General features: G+C 43.8%; 1 protein-coding gene across 1 annotated transcript; it reads left to right on the top strand.

The window, feature by feature from the left end:
* Positions 1 to 2,133: 2,133 nt before the first annotated feature.
* On the top strand, positions 2,134 to 16,952 carry LOC128329752 (vomeronasal type-2 receptor 26-like). Its single transcript, XM_053261376.1, has 6 exons — positions 2,134 to 2,348; positions 4,031 to 4,208; positions 8,538 to 9,389; positions 13,211 to 13,438; positions 14,682 to 14,808; positions 16,042 to 16,952. The coding sequence occupies exons 1-6, from the start codon at positions 2,134 to 2,136 to the stop codon at positions 16,950 to 16,952; spliced, it is 2,511 nt and encodes an 836-aa protein (XP_053117351.1).
* Positions 16,953 to 17,365: the final 413 nt, after the last annotated feature.

Raw genomic sequence — 17,365 nt, 5'->3', positions numbered from 1 at the left:
AAATATAGGTAAGGTGACCATAGTGCTATTTTGTTAAGCATATATGCAAGTGGAAGGTTTTCAAGAAAGTCCAGCAAAGTCACATTTGATTTCTAGAGAGGAAGCTTCTTTTAAAAAATAATAATAAAAGTAGGATATCCAAAATTATCAGGGGTGGGAAGCTTCTTTCCAGAAAAATCTACATCATTTGGGACTTTTTTATTTTAGAAAAAGGCAACAATGGATGGCTTTTAAAACTATTCAGATCATGATGTGGATAGAACAATATCCATAATACAAGAACCAGGGTTCATCCCATGCAATTGGTAAGCACAGGAAGTTCACACATCGCATCATTGGTGTTGAAAACTCTAGAAGATTCTCAGGACCTTTGGCTGGATCAACAGCCCACATGATTGCCAGCTCCATGATGGAGCCGGTGGGGGCTGGGGAGCTCGGGGGCCACGCGGCCCCCGGAAGCCCCAGTATGCCCTGCGCAAGTGCTCAGGGCATACTGGGGAGACCCCCGGAGCCAGGAGGCGGCTTTTTGCCTCCCCTCTTGGGGTCTACTCACAAGTAGTCATGGCGTGGAGCCATGCCACAGCTACTCACGACCAGAGAGCCCAGTTTTGCAGAGCGCTCGCTCCTCAAACCCAGGCTAAGGGCACGGGTACTTGAGTGGGTTAACCACTCGAGAACCACTAGGCTCACAGCTGAGCCCGGTGGTTCTCACAATCGGGAAAAATTGGGCTAGGCTTTCCTAGCCTGATTTTTCCTGATCGTCAGAATAGCCCCAATCTCTTTCTGAAATGAAATACCCTCTCCCTTTTACTTGCAAGTTCATAATAGATCTCAAAATCTATCTTTCCTTCTCTGCTCCGGAGCTTTCTGCTAGGCTTGAAAACTAGAAGATTCTAAGGAACTCATGATCCTTTAACCTCGGTTAGCGGAGCACTCACTCTGCTAACTTGGGCTAAGGGGCGGGCTACTTGGGTGGGCTAGACGCTTGTAAGCCACCAGGCTCACCTGCGAGCCCGGTGGTTTACAAGAGCAGCAAAAATTGGTCTAGCCTCTCCTAGCCCGATTTTTGCTGCTCGTGGGAATAGCCTCTTTGAATTTCCCTAGGTGGGGTTGCACATGGCCCAGTTCCTGATTGCTTAACATGAAATCTGTGGAGAGCTACAGTATGAGTTAACTGGTTTCAATAGTTCACAAGGAAGGTTCTAACTACAATCATTGTGCTAGTACAATCCAGTTTTGTGAAGGGATTGATTCATCCTTGGGGTACTTTTAACCCTCCAAACTATTTGCAGACATGTTTGAGAAGAGTGATCACATATTCCTTTAGGAATCTAGGAAAGATCTTGTGCATACAGCATCTATGCTGTTTTCCCAGAAGACATGGAAAGAGGACATTCTGCTTTAAGCATCTCTGGACATAGTAAGGGTTGCTTACAGTATTTCAACAACATGTTGTGGGATCTACCACTGTAAGTGGACAGTATTTTCATTTTTCTGTGCAGTCCAATTGGGGTTGTTGATACCCTAATATCCATATTAATCCACTTTTAGGCAATATTTCAAGAGGGTGGTGGATGAAACACTACAGAGCATTTAACCCCATGAAGGCTCATCCTGACCCAGAAGATGGAACTGCAGAACAGTGAACAAAAAGTTTTATGATCTTTTAAATTTTCAAGTAGAGTTCAATCAACCCTCTTTTCCACCTGGTTAAATATATTTTGATATTTTGAGAACTGTGACCAGCAAACACATCTAGTCCCCTATTCGAAAAATAATAACAGAGAATAGGATTACTGATCAACATGTTTTTCCCCCTGGAATGAGTAGGTGATTATTTCCCCAGTAATTATTATATTGATCATATTGTTTCTCCAAGTCTCTAGAGAGTTCCAGTGGCCACCAACAACACTATGAATCTAGACTCTCTGATACAATTAGTCTTCCCAAAGCCATTCATAAACCGGACTGGGGACAGACTTTAAACTGCACTGTCTGAGCCATTCATTATTCAAATGAGTAACCATTCAAGCATAGCTGTAGTACTCACAGCCACTCCAACAGTAATGTGGGAACAGTAGAATGTGGGTGCAGATGAATTTCTATGAAGAAATAAGATTCACACATACAGTGATGGTATTTGCAGTGTGGATGTTCATTCTGCTGTTTCCAGTGAGGTGCAAAGTCTTCCTTCTTAAATGTGCTGTCGAAAAGCCTCCTCCTGTTCATCACAAGTATCATCATCCAGGAGACATTATCATGGCTGGCATTATATCTCAAATCTACATTACTACTGACCAGATAACATTCACAAGGCATCCATCTCAAGACCTGGTAGATGAGCTTATGTAAGTTGCAGGGCTTTTTATGATTTGGGATTAGCTCCTGTGGGATGGGAATGCCCTGTATCATATCTTTTATTTCAGAAATACAACCTATTCTTTTCAATCAACACATAATGTGTATAATAACAACAAGAGAATGGCAATGGAGACTGCTAGTAGTACTGTAGTAATTAAGTCAGCTTGGATTCTGCAAGCATATGAGATTTTTTAATAGGATGTGGAGAAACCAGCTGAGATATTTTCAGCAGTCAGAAAATTTATGATTTCCTTGGAAGAACTTTAAAATTGCTTTCTGTATGTCACATTGGAGACATTTCTGTTTGACCCTTAGAATACACCAAGCTGATTCAGTGTGTACTGTCAGAGTGAAACACTCCCAGTCCAACTTTATTTCTCATTGGTGCTTTCTAGTTCTTGCAGTTCTGTTTTCTGTGTGTTCCAGCATGATGAAATATAAGCCATGTCTTGAGTGCTGAGTGCTGAGGGATAAGGAATACAATGGGGATGAAACAAAATCATTATTTCAAACTATACTAGTACATTATCAGATGTCATGGCCTGTTCCAGAAGACAATAAATGAACTGTCTGAAGGTGGTTTTGATAGGTAAAAATGCATACATATGAGAGTTTTCTAGAAGTTTGCAAAGCAATGATTAAGTTGGGCAGCAAAGTGAAAATTCCATCTGTCTTTGCGCATTTTTCATTCACAGTTCCTTGGAAGGGGGGGGATACACATTTTTTTGTTTGTGCAATAGATTTATTTAACATATATTCAGTTGAGCTGAAGATGTCACAAATGTACTATTCTGAAGGAAATGTACTGTGATGTATCATTTAATTATCCTCCTAGGGTACTGACTGAGAACTACAACCATGCTCTAGCCTTTCTTATTTATTTCCATCTTATTTCCATCCATCTTTATATATTATTTCTCTGTGTAAACCATCCAGAGCCGTTTTTGAAGGGTGGTATAGGGATAGAATAGAATAGAATAGAATAGAATAGAATAATAAATTTGTATTTTCTGTAAAGGAGATAAATGAAAATCTCCAGTTCTCATCCATTCTGATCAGAATTCTGATCTTCAACATTGTATGAAGATATTCAAAATCCATTTATGAAACATTCTGAATCAAAATGTATGAAATATGATATTTATTTTATTTTATTTCACATATTTATATACCACCTAAAACTCATGTCTCTCGCCGGTTTACAATAAAATAACACAGATTAAACCAAAATTAAAGCATTAAAACATTAAAACTGTTTTTAAACCATGATAAATTATATGTCTAATTAGAAGCCTGGATGAATAAATGCATCTTAATTATCCTTATTAAAACTGTCAGAGATAGGGAGGCTCTTAGTTCACTAGGGAGCACATTCCAAAGTCTTGGGGCAGCAATGGAAAAGGCCCATCCCTGAGTAGCCTCCAGACGTGCTGGCGATAACTACTGATGGACCTCTCCAGATTATCTCAATAGGTGGGAAGGGTGGGGACTCATAACAGGGAAGGTATATTCTGAAGCAGATCCACTGTGACACATTATCTAATCCTCCTTGCAGAGTATTTACTCAGAACTACCAGCATATCCTAGCCTTGGCATTTGCCATAAAGGAGAACAATGAAAATCCTCAACTATTACCCAACATTACTCTGGGCTTCAACATCTATAATAGTTATTTCCTTGCAAGCTGGACTTATCAAGCCTCAATGGAACTTCTCTCCACACAGGACAGATTCATCCCTAACTACAAATGTGACATCCAGAAGAATCCAGCTGCAGTTATTGGAGGCCCAAACTCTGATGTCTGTCTCCACATGGCAATTGTCCTGTCCATCTACAAGATCCCGCAGGTAAGATGTGCCCATAGAACATGATAATTCAACCAGGTATTCACTTTCCCCTTGTTTTCAACAAGGTTTTGTGTTCTGAAGAAATATCGCACTAAAGCACATTCACATGCTTCTTAAAGATTAAGCCCTGGCCATGGATAAGACACCTTATGGTTCATTTGAACATTTGAGCAAAAGCTCCACAGTGCTTACTTACTGACGTTCATAGCCCCCATATCATTTTGGATAAAGTCACTACATTCTCTACATTCTTTACATTCCTCTAAAGTTAAGAGTGCTTTCAGTTTTGGGGTCAGAAAAGTCTAAGAAAGAAAAAAGAAGTAGACAGAGAGGCGAGTCTCATGATCAGTGAGACCTGACTTAAGAGGCTTAGCCCGCTCTCCCTGCAGACGATCCCCAGACAGCCCTGGGTGGCCGGATTGGCCACCCACATGACTGCAGGCTCCGTCATGGAGTTGGTGGGGGCTGTGGGGATCGGGGGCTGTGCGGCCCTCGGAAGTTCCAGGATGTCACGTGCGAGCATGCGGGGCATCCTGGAGAGACCCCCAGGGCTGGAATGTTTGTTTCAGCCTCCCGGTGGGGGTTCCTTGTGTGTTGCTCCACTAACCTCGTCTCAGGGGAGGGGGAATAAGGAGGGTTTGCTGCCATGAGCCACGTGGCTCCAGTAGCAGCACACGATCCTCCAAAAGCAGGCTAGGCTCCCTTAGCCCACTTTTGGTGGATCGTGAGAATCTCCTCAGTGGCTGCCTTCACACATTAAACCAAACTGGTGGTGAACAGGCCAAAAGTTAGATTTGTGGTCATTTGAATGAGTGAAACCATGGTCTCTTCAGTTTCACAAAAGCTGACCCGAGGTTTCTGACCCCAAACTGTAATCCGAACCTTTGGTTTGTAGTGAGTTTTGCTTCCCGAACCTCAGGGTTGAAGGCGGCATTGTGTCATCCAAATTCTGCCACTGCCGTAACTGGGGATTTGTGCTCTGTCTGCTCCTTGAACCATTGAGATGGTGGCTCAAACAAGCCCAGAAACGCATCAGCTCTATGCCTCCTGAACTTCTCTCTGGCTGCCTCCCAGGTCAGTTGCGCCCCCACCCCAAGTCCCTGCACTTCTCCCAACATTGCTTGGCAATAGACACTACTTTGCTGCATCCCAATCTTCAATGTCAAGGGAGAAACTAACATGGCGGTGTGTGTGTGTGTGCTTTCCACTGCATCATATCATATGCTCCCTTCTATTGTGTGCTGCTGCTCTATTTTTTTGTTCCCGTTTGTAACCGAGACCCTTCCCATGGGGTGCACGCATACAATATTGGCCATACCTCATGAAAAGAGCCATCTGACTTACACCTAGATATCAGTTATATTAATCGGGGATAAGTCATGCTAGCTACCACAGGACCAGCTCTCCTCTCTTAAGTTGTAAGCTGACACAGGGGAAGAAGTGTGTTGGGGCTCCCTGGACTACTTGGCCTGGGTCTATGAGTCCAAGTATGATGAAGGGGTTTAAATGCCCTTTCCCTCTTGAGGGCAGTGCACAATCACTCTCAGCACACCCCTTGAAAATAGTGGCCAATGGTTGCAGCCCTAATGATGTACTGATGCCTTGCCTGCAATTTGGCAATGCGTGCACTATGGAGCTTTATGGGATGTGGCCTCAGCAGACCAAGAAGAGAGAGGGACTTCTCTGCCCAGAAAACTGAGGCTGCCAGAACATGGTTGGGTGATAGTCTGCTGGACGATTCCCAAGTTCAATAATTAACCTCGTATTATTTGACCCATGGTATATATGACCCACAGTATTAATTTGAATTTACACACTGTGTGTTTACACTCCAAGAGCAGAAATGGAGGCCCAGGACTAGAACAGACACACAAGATACAGGTAAATGAATATATGTAGATTTATTTATATGCCACCATTCTATACCCATGCACCCAATTTATCTTCTTCAACCAGCAGAACCTCAACCTGTGTCACATAGGAAGCACTTCTTAAATCACAGGGTCTTCTCAAAAGCAATTTTCAAAAGCATTTTCAAGAAGTGTGCATGAGGCCACACTGGAGATAAGATTTCACATAATTAATCTATATTATTTTATTTATTGTTTAGTTTTTATACCGCCTGTCATCAGACTTCCTAAGGCAGTTTGTAAAAGTTAAAATACAATAAAACTCCATAAGTTCACATTTAAAATCTTAAAGTCAGTTAAACAGTAAAAACCATAAACTACCCCCCCCCCAAATTAAAAAGACACACTGTAAGCTGTAACAGGAAAGTATTATAGGTACTTCTAAAAAGAGGTTAGTAAGATATGAAGGAAGAGATGGAGAGTTCCATCCTATTCTAGTAGAGCAGGACCATTATGGCCAATGTGCCATAAGTCAAGTAGGAGAGAGTGTCATATACATCCACATACCTTGGTTTGGTTTGGAGACACAGGCAGAAATGAATGCCCAGTCTATGCCACATCCAGATCCAAAAATCTTCCAAATTTTCACCAGGTATGCCTCATCTCCCTCTTCCTTGGGCATTTATGGCACTCATGGAGCATATAGCCTGCATCAAGGTATTTTTAGTCTACTTTCCTCATGGAAAGTAGTCTTATGTGATCACCTTGCTGTGTGTCCATTGTGTCTATCCATCTGTCTGAGTGTGCCCTGAACAAATTTGTAATGCTGTACTGATTTGGACTAAAGTTGGTACAGTTGTAGTGCCATACAGGGGCACATCAACAGCAAATTTTGTGAGGATGTCATGCACCCCAATTCGAGACAGCAGATGCGTGGACATTTGAGGTGGATGTGGGCTATCTTGTGAACTGCTAAACCGATTTGCACCAAACTTGGTAAACATGTTAAGATTATAGAGAACTTTAAAGCTTGATAAGCTCTATCTGTGTAAATAGAGAACATTAAACCTTGATATCCCATAAATGGGTGGTTGTGTCCCCACTAACAACTTTGCAATGCCTGGACCAATTTAGACCAAATTTGGTTGAGTTGTAGTGCCCCAAAGGGTTATTCAAGTGGCCATTCTCCATCTATGTGTACCCTGTTCTTACTGTACTGTGCATACAGCATTTAGTGTTTAACAATAAAAAATCAACATTTGAAGATGGTAATTATGAATTAAAAATCAAAGTGAAAGGAAAGTAGGCAAATTTCAGTATGTGGACTGATGCTGTGCTTGCACAAGCATGCAGGCACAAAGATGTTGCACTATACAGCTCTGCTAAGACAGGAATTTGTGTTGTGCTAGCACAATCATCCTTGCTCTTGCGCATCTAGGTACACAACTCTGGTGAACCTCTTCCTCAGGCCATATATATTGCAGGAAACATGTATGTGATTTCAAATATCCCCTACAGTTTGCATAGTTACACAACATTCTCGTGTGTGCACAACTTTGTTCAGTGCACTAGTGTAGTGTTAGTTGAGATGCCAGCCAGTGAGGTGCTTCACACAATCGGTGTGACGCACCTGAGGGGGTTCTGTGGGGAAAGAGGGCTTAACCCGCTCTCTCTGCAAATGAGCAGCCGCTCATAGCTGGGCAGCCGGATCAGCCACCCGCACGACTGCCTGCTCTGTCTCGGAGACAACAGGGGCGGTGAGGATCGGGGGCTGTGTGGCCCCTGGAAGTTCCAGGATGCCCCGTGCAAGCACACAGGGCATCCTGGAGAGACCTCAGAACCTGGGAGGCTGCTTGCATCCTCTCTGTGGGGGTTTCCCCGTGTGTCACCATGGCGTGGAGCTGCGCAGTGGCAGCACACGATCAAAAAACCGGGGTTAGCGGAGTGCTTGCTCTGCTAGCCTAGGCTAAAGAGAGGGCTATTTTGGCAGACTAGCTGCAAGAGAACCACCGGGCTTGCCCACGAGCCCGCTGGTTCTCACGATGGGGAAAACCAAGCTGGGATTCTTTAGCCTGGTTTATCCCCATTGTGAGAATAGCCTCAGTGTGTCTTTGTAGTTACTTCACATTCATGAAAACTGAGAGGATTATGTAGAGTTCTCTATATTCCCAAATACTGACCAAAGACGAAACGGAAATCTGGATTTAATCTTGGTCTGGAGCAGAGATTCTCAACTTTGGGTCACCAGATGTCATTCAGCTCCAATAATCCGCAGCCCCAGTGGCCTTCGGTTGGGGATTATGGGAATTGAAGGCCAATAACATCTGGGGACCCAATGTTGAGAATCCCTGGTCTGGAGAGCAGCCTTATAATATGGAAAGTGGATTGTACACACATGCAGAATGTACACATGTGTATGTGTACACATACACAAGTTTAATTTTAGGTATAGTTCTCCAATCCTCTTTATTTATTTTAGTTCATATATGGCTCTGCTCCAAGGATGAATAGCAAATCTGAAGATGTTTTCGTCTATAGATTATTCCCCAGTGGAACTCATCAATATCTGGGAATTCTTCAGTTATTACTGCATTTCATGTGGACCTGGATTGGAGTGATTTCTCAGGATGATGACAATTCACAGAGGTTTGTACAGAATGTGCTTCCCATATTTTCCCAAAAAGGCATCTGCTTTGACTTCATAGAAAGATTTATCAAACTAACTTTTTCAAGTGGGTACACTGGAATAATTGATGATGGTATTGAAACGTTCAGAGTTGTCATGGGAAGCACTGCCAATGTTGTCGTCTTACATGGTGAAATTCAAACCATGATAGCTTTGAGAATATTGCTCCAACTCTCCAAATTTGAGGATACACCAATGAAGGCAAAGGTCTGGATTATGACAGCCCAGATGGATTTCACATCTCTTGCCTTTCAAAGAAGTTGGGATCTAGACTTCCTCCATGGTTCTATAGCCTTCACAGTGCACTCAAAGAACCTACTAACATTCCAGAAATTTCTTCAGATCAGAAAGCCTACTTTGGAAAAATATGATGGCTTTATGATGGCATTCTGGGAACAAGCATTTGATTGTTCATTCCCCAGTTCTGGAGTAGATAAAGAGTTTGTGGACATTTGTACTGGGGAGGAGAAGCTTGAGAGTCTTCCTGGGTCTGTTTTTGAAATGAGCATGACAGGCCACAGCTATAGCATCTACAATGCTGTCCATGCCACAACACATGCTTTGCATGCCATGCATTCATCCAAATTCAAACACACAACAGCTGTTGGAGAGAGAAGGAAACTTCTGAATCAACAGCCGTGGCAGGTAATGTTTTGATACAGGAAAGATCAACATATCTGTAGGTGTGACAATTTCTACACTGTGTAGATAGATGGTTATGGTCAAATGTGGACATACTAGGAAACTGGAGGTCCTTTCACCTCCTGTTTCCTGATCTAGAGGTGAAGGGATTGAGGAAAGCAGAGTTAAGTGTGAAAAGGGGCCCATGGTGTCGCTTCCCAAACTCCACTCTGAACCTTCAGTCAGAGTGGAGTTTCGCCACCCTTAACTCTGGTTCTGCTGTGCCAGTGGTGCATCCGAATGCTGGCACTGCAGTTTCAGCTCCACAGAACCAGAGCTGAGGGAGGAGCTGTGGGAGAATCATCAAAAATTAATCCAGACTGGAAATGGTTGTGCAGAATGCCCATCTGTCAAGAAGGAAGCTCACCTAGCCAGCTCCACCTCCTCTCTGTAGACTTGGTGACTACAGAGAGGCAGCTTTCCTGAATGTACAAATGTGGACAGGAGTGTGCGTGTGTGCACGCAGAAGCACAGCTCCATTAGACCCATGGTTCCATGTTACATCTAAGGGTGGACTCTCTCTAATAAAATATTGTGAGCTCTTGCTTGCTCACCTTGTAGTAGTTCATATACAGGGGCGGAGCCACCATTGGGCAAATGGGTTCAAAGAACCCAGGCCACCACCAATCAGGGCCCATGGGCACAACCTCAGACACACGGGGCGTCAGACGCAGGGGCATTATTTCAGTCCCAAACGGGACCACATGGCCCCATTTGGAGTAAAAAATGTCTCATGCTGCATTGGGCAGGGTGGCCGAAGTGACTCTCCCAGCCTTAAAGGCAGGGAGAGCTTCTGCTGGTCTCACTGCCAAAGCAGCGGGGCCATTCGATCTCCTTCCCAAATGGGACCGCGCAGCCCCATTTAGGAGAGAGATCAGTCCACACTCTCCCTTTAGGCAGGGAGAGTCACTCTGGCCCATGCTGCCCAACACAGAGCTGTCCTATCTCCATTCCAAACAGGGCCGCGCGGCCCCATTTGGAAGGGAGACCACCTCTTTCATGTCTGATGTCAAACATGGGGGCATGACCAGCCGGTCTCCTGCATCTGATGTCTGATGTTGGGGGCGAGGCCAGGGGCCATGGTGGCAGCCACACTTATTCGAACACCAGCCTCCTTATGCTCCTGTTCATATATGGTCTCATCTCTTCCTGTAAAAAGTCAGCAAAAGTCCTGACCATATCATGAGCAATCTTGAGCCTCCTCCCCACCAAACACCATTTCGATAAATCCTCTTCACTCTACAATTATTTTTCTATGAATTAATAAAGAAAAGCACAACATATTTAAATTTCACCCAGATTTTAGGAAACACTAAAAGCCAGGACAAATACAAACCATCACTGACATTCCCGGCAGTGGAATGTCAGTGTGAGGGACCCCCCCAGGGCAGCTTCACAATGTGAAAGTCAGCCTGGACAATGTAATATAATGGGGTGGCTCTGGAATGACTTAAAACTACTTTTAGAATAGTTGTACACTGATACATTCATTGTTTCCAGTGGAACAAGCGCTGTGCAACAGCCCAGAAGTGATTTTAAGGCATTCCTCAACTACCCTGTAGTGTTACAACGTCAGGATTGCCTTTCAGGTTGTGCAGCAGCCCTGGCAGGTCCTTAACACTCACATCCCACTGCCTGGAATGACATCCCACTTTTTTAAAGCCTTTAGAGGACACAGGGCAAGCCAAGGGGTTGTTCTTAAACCTCGAGAAATGGAAGCCTAGGCAAGCCCAAAAGTTCTCCACCCAAATTTTTGGAAAGCTGCTTCACCTGGATAATGCATCAATTATGTTCTCACAAACAACCAAGCCCAGGCTTAGGCTGCCGACCCTGAGTATGGTGCTGCCTGCACAAACCGCCAAGATCCACACAAATCCCCGCGGTGCCGTGGCGCCAAACCCAGTGCTGAAGCCCAACTCTTAGCTGAAGATTCTGCAATTTGCAGTTTCTGCTGACACAAAGATGGGTGCCTAGAGTGACCATTCCCTAGGGGGATCCTCCAGTGCCCTGTGAGATACCCAGAGGCCGGGACAACAAGTCCCACCCTCTGTTTATCCATTCTGCTGAGAACAGAGTGGATAGTCATTTGCACTGCCCCCAGCAGTGCTGGCCATGTGGGTTCAGGGCTTGCAATCCGGAGGGGCTCAGTGCGGTCATCTGGGGAAAGGTAGGTTGAACCCTCTCTTCCCCTACCCAACCACCCAGCCAGTCATGAGCATGTACTATTGCGTGAATAGCCCCAGCATATTTTTGATCAAGAGCTTTGTTATAAAAGCCTTGTAGCCACTTGCTAGTAACCCTAAGGAGGTCATGGTCAGAGATCTTAGGCCCCCAAATACTTCTTTCAAGTTCTGTTAGCAGCAGGTGAAATGAAAGGATCATATGGAGAATTATTCAGGCAGGTAGGAGAGATTTATCATGGAATGTGGCATGTGTGGACACATCCCTTATTCCTTTTGAAAAACAAGCCTTATCTTGAGGAATGGGTGTAAAAGGTAGCAGAAAACTCCCATGGACATAAGAGGCACCCTAGGATGGCCATAATAAAAGATAAAGGGAACCCTAAGGAGTAAATGACATACAAGCTTTCATTTCCTCCCAGAAACCATGAGATTTGAATGAGAAGCATTTAACTCCTGTTACCCTGCTGGAAAGGTAAGTCTTTCTTGGGTTGGGGAAAAAGAGGGACCTAGCACATAAGAAAGCTGTTCACACAAGTAGGCCTACCCAGGTAGGGTAGCTGATGTTTTTTTACCCAGACTTAAAGTGATATAAGAGAGTGCATACATGCCCTCTTACCCCACCACCCAGTCGTGTTGCACCATGGACTGCCTGTAGCCTCGTTCAGGCTACCAGAAGACTGGGCAAGGAAAAGCAGTGGCCCAGCCTCTAGAAGGCCTCTTGAGTAGCACAGTGCATTGTGGGCTTTCTGGAGGTTGGACTCCTTCCTCCAGCCTCTCTGTTGCTGCCCCACTCACCACTCACCACCCACTCACCACAGTAAGAGTGCTCATCTGAGAGTGCAGTGCAGCGAATGGGGTGGGAGTGGTGATTGTGAAGGGAAAGGCAGGAGTGATTCTGTCTCCCCCAGCAGCTCTCCCTGACCTTGGGAAAGGAGATTTTGAGGTGCTTCACACGATCACTGTGAAGTGCCTCAATGAGATCTGCAGGGAGAGCGGACTTAGCCCGGTCTCCCCGTAGATGATCGGCCACCCATTTGACTGCTGGCTCCGTCATGGAGCCAGTGGGGGCTGCAGAGATCAGGGCCAACATGGGGGGCATCTTGGACAGACCCCCGAGCCCAGTCAGAGGCCTACTCATGTGTCACCGCACACCGCGGCGACACAGGAGCAAAGAAATGAGGTTAACGGAGAACCCACTCCATTAAGCTCATTTAAGGGAAGGGTGTTTTAGGCGGGCGAGCTACCTTGGGAGCACTGGGTCGCCCGGTAGTTCCCATGAGCACTGGGAAGCGGGCTACGCTCCCTTAGCCCACTTCCCAGTGATCATGGGAATAGCCTCTGTGTGTAAGACCTGAAGAAATCTTAACAGTAATAGTGGTACAGCCCCATTTCATTGGGGCCCAACTTGAATCGGGGCTCCTGTATCTGCCAGTAGGTTCTCATGGTATAATTTGAATACTTTGCCTATTGCTATTAGCATGAAATAGTTAAATGAAACATGAACTATAATCCTGAATAAGGAAATATTATCATCCTGTTGTACATTTTTCATTGTTTCCTATAGTGATGTGAGACACGTGAGTATTTGTTTTTTTAATTTAGCTTCACCACTTTCTGAAAAGTATCTCATTTAACAACACTGCCGGGGAAAAGGTTTCCTTCAACTGGGATGGAGAACTAGTTGCTGGATTTGATATTATAAACTGGGTCACGTTCCCCAACCAATCCTTCCTTAGAATACAGGTTGGAAACATAGACCCAAATGCTCCCCCAAATGACATGCTTGTCATTGATGAGGATTCCATCATGTGGCCCAGAAGGTTTAAGAAGGTAAGTAGGTAGATAGCATATTTCAACACATCAAGTTGCTTCATCAACATACATTGTTCAGAAGGTGTAATACCTCTGCCTCTATCACTTGGATGAATCCCATTGTGTGAGCAGTTACTGCTGCTAACTGGGCAAAGAGGCACCTTTTTAACATGGTGTTTCTCTTTATTTAGCAAGGGGAGAGTAACTGGCCCTATCCACCCCCAGCACAGTACCTCCAGTGACTGTTGCTGGTGTCTGTCTTATGTTTCTTTTTAGAATGTGAGTCCTTTAGATCCATCTCATTTATCTATTATTTCTCTATTTAAACTGCTTTGGAAACTTTTTTTGAAAAGTGGTATATAAATATTTGTTTGTTTGTTGCTGTAGTTGAAAAAGTCTCATTCAGACCTTTATGTTGAACCAATACTTTTGCCTGGCAAAAAGGGAAAACTGCATCACTATACAGTAGGGCTGTTTTCAATATTATTATTAGGGTAGGAGAAGTTCAGGAGCTGTGTATGCGCCTGATATTTGATCATGTTTAAGATAAAAACTAGGTTGGAGGTGGGGAACTTGCTCATCTGTCAAACCCCCAGCTAGGTAAGAGTTTTTCCTACCTCGGTCTAGAGCTGGGGATGGAATCTGGGTAAGGCATGAATGCACAAAGGAGGCGTGGCTCAGGCTTAGGATAGCCTGAACGAGCTCACCCCTATCCAATTTGCTGGATGGAGAGAAAGGAAAATAAAGGCTGTCAAGCAGAAATGGACGGGGGAGAGTTCGTTCAGGGCTCTCCATACCCTGGGCATGGGCAGGGGAGAGCTCACTCAGGGCTCTCTGGAACCCAAGCTATCCCTCCCCCCGTGGGCTTTGGCGGCTTTTCCCATTGGTGGCCCGGGTTCTTTGAACCCATTCACACAATGGTGGCTCTGCCCCTGCAAGACACATTTGTTCATCCAGGCTTTTAATTAGATACGGTTTCGATAGATTTAACATTGTTTTAAATTTTAGAATTTTAAATTATTGTGGTTTTAGCCTTTTTCTTTTGCTGTAATTTGTATTTTATTGTGAGCTACCCAGAGACATACATTTTGGACAGGATATAAATATGTCAAACAAACAAACAAATCTTCCCTAGAAGTGATGTAATTTTTCCACACTAAAATGAACTCAGTTCTTAATAATAAGACTGACCAGTAATTTATGAACTCTCATAATATATTTTCCAAATGTTCAAACATCTCCTTTTTTCATTTATGGGCAGGCATGGCCTCTTTCTGTCTGTAATGACAATTGCTATTCGGGTTATAGCAAGACCAAAAGGGAAGGGAAACCATTTTGCTGCTATGACTGCTCTCCGTGTCCGGTAGGGAAGATTTCAGACCAGATGGGTAAGAACAGTCAATTTAACAAATATATGGAGAGGTTTAGGCCATTTATCAAACGTATAGCTTTGTTTCAGGATGTATAGCTTTGGAAACATCAGAATGTGTTGGCAGTGGTCAACATCCTGATTAATGCTCTGCTTGAGCAACCTACAAAGTCGTGCTAGGGCAAGAAGATCATACCTGTGCATGAAATCATTGGGACTTGCCAAGCTGCACTCTTGAGCTGTTGCGATCTTAACAAACTGCACTCTTGTGCTATTGCGATCTCACACAAAAGTTCCTTGCAAATCATATGAGGCATGTGCACCTTGTTGCACAAGTATGTTGGCGCTAACGCAACATTAGTCTTGAACACAAGCTCCTAACCAGGTGTAAAGAGCGAGAGCAGCAGCCTAACCTTTCCTTGTGCAAATGCAACATTAGTCAGGATGTCAGTAATAATTTCCATGGTGTTTGTAAAGTACAGTATTTCATATATGGTTCTGGGCTGGTAGTGGCAGTTCCTCTTAGGGGGAAACCTTCTTATAGAGTCACTGATCTCATAGTGCTCTTATGTTCAACATCCTGTTTGAAGGACACAATATTGTACACTGCTTATCCAGAGGAGGTTGGGTAGGTGAATGCTCCCCATCTGTGACCACAAGTAACAGAAAACATTCTGAGTGAATATGTGTGATTTCCCTTTCTTCCTTGATAACCTAAGGTCTAGGTAACTCCTAGGGCATCCTAGAATGTGATATCCTGGAAATCTAACTGAATATGTATCTATCAAATATATCTTCCAAATGAATTGAACCTCTTCTAACTGAACGGAACCCCTCCTAACTGAACAAAGAGACACTTTTAAAAGTAGTGTTTCTCTTATATTTAGAAGGGAAGAGCAACTGGCCCTATCCAGCCCAAGCACAGCATCCCCCCAGTGGCTGTTGCTGGTGGCTGTCATGTTCCTTTTTAGATTGTGAGCCCAGTGGAGAAAGGGGAGCATCTAATTTATGTATTGTTTATTTTTCTATGTAAACTGCTTTGAGAACTTAGGTTGAAGAGCGGTGTATAAATAGTACTGGTACTAGTATTAGTATTAGTATTATTAGTAGAAGTAGTATATGAAGTGGGCAAATCTGTCTGTTGGGCTTTGATTTAGAAGTCATCATTCACACTTTGTAATATAAAGACCTGACTCTGTAATGCATTTAATATAAGGCTGCCATATATTGAAAATCATGCTTTCTTTTTCAGATATGGATGACTGTTTTCAATGTCCAATTGATCGTTATCCAAACAAAGATAGAAATGTATGCATTCCAAAATCTATAAGCTTCTTGTCTTATGAAGAGCCTTTGGGGATGAGTTTGGCCATTTTTGCTCTTTTGTTTGCAATCATCACTGTGCTGGTGCTTAGGATCTTCATCAAGTACCAAGACAGCCCCATTGTCAAAGCCAACAACAGGAACCTCACCTACACTCTTCTCATCTTTCTCCTACTCTGCTTCCTTTGTGCTTTGCTATTCATAGGTCAACCTGGGAAGGTGTTCTGCCTGTTACGGCAAATAGTATTTTGTATCACATTCTCAGTGGCAGTTTCTTGTGTGTTGGCTAAAACCATCATTGTGGTTTTAGCTTTCATGGTCACCAAGCCAGGAACTAGGATGAGGAAATGGGTGGGGAAACGACTGTCCAGCTCCATTGTTCTTTCCTGCTCCCTCATTCAAGCCACTATTTGTACTGAATGGCTGGGAACCACACCCCCATTCCCAGATTTCAACATGAACTCAGTGAATGAAGAAATTGTACTGGAATGTAACGAAGGATCAGTCACTATGTTCTACTGTGCCTTGTGCTACTTGGGCCTTCTGGCCATTGTAAGCTTCATTGTGGCTTTCCTAGCCAGGAGATTACCAGATAGTTTTAATGAAGCTAAGTTTATCACCTTCAGCATGTTGGTCTTTTGCAGTGTTTGGTTATCATTTGTTCCAACCTACCAGAGCACAAGGGGAAAATACATGGTGGCTGTGGAGGTTTTCTCCATCTTGGCTTCCAGCGCTGGGTTACTGGGTTGCATATTTTGCCCCAAATGCTACATTATCATATTGAGACCTGAACTGAACAACAGAGAGCAGTTAGCAAGGAAAAAAACCTTAAAACAATGAAATTCCAAGGCTCAAATCCTGCTACATTTGACAGTTGTCAATCCCCATTGCTTTCAATACTCAACTTAATTTGATCCTTAGGTTTCAGTGAGACTTATTCACTACTAATTTTAAAGGCACATAATGTAATATGATTCACCATCAAGGTATTAATGAAGTGCAATCTGTAGATTTAATCCAGGAACAAATACAAATGAAAATGGCATATTCACATTTCATTCACATATATTTCAAGAAATTAAGATAAATGATACAGGTCTACTATCACTCAAGTAGTTTCTGTGGTCTCAGCAATTAGCATCTCATCAGCCTGTTCATTATGGCATATCACTCTCAGTGCCCCCATTTTAGGATGGCAGATATGGGCCCTACTACCGAGGATCCATTCCAGTAATTGTTGCACTGAGCATTGT

This window comes from Hemicordylus capensis, chromosome 6 (genome assembly GCF_027244095.1).
Source record: "Hemicordylus capensis ecotype Gifberg chromosome 6, rHemCap1.1.pri, whole genome shotgun sequence".
Lineage (NCBI taxonomy): Eukaryota > Metazoa > Chordata > Lepidosauria > Squamata > Cordylidae > Hemicordylus > Hemicordylus capensis.
Note: the sequence above shows the minus strand (reverse complement) of the source record. Positions and strands in the feature narration are given on the sequence as shown.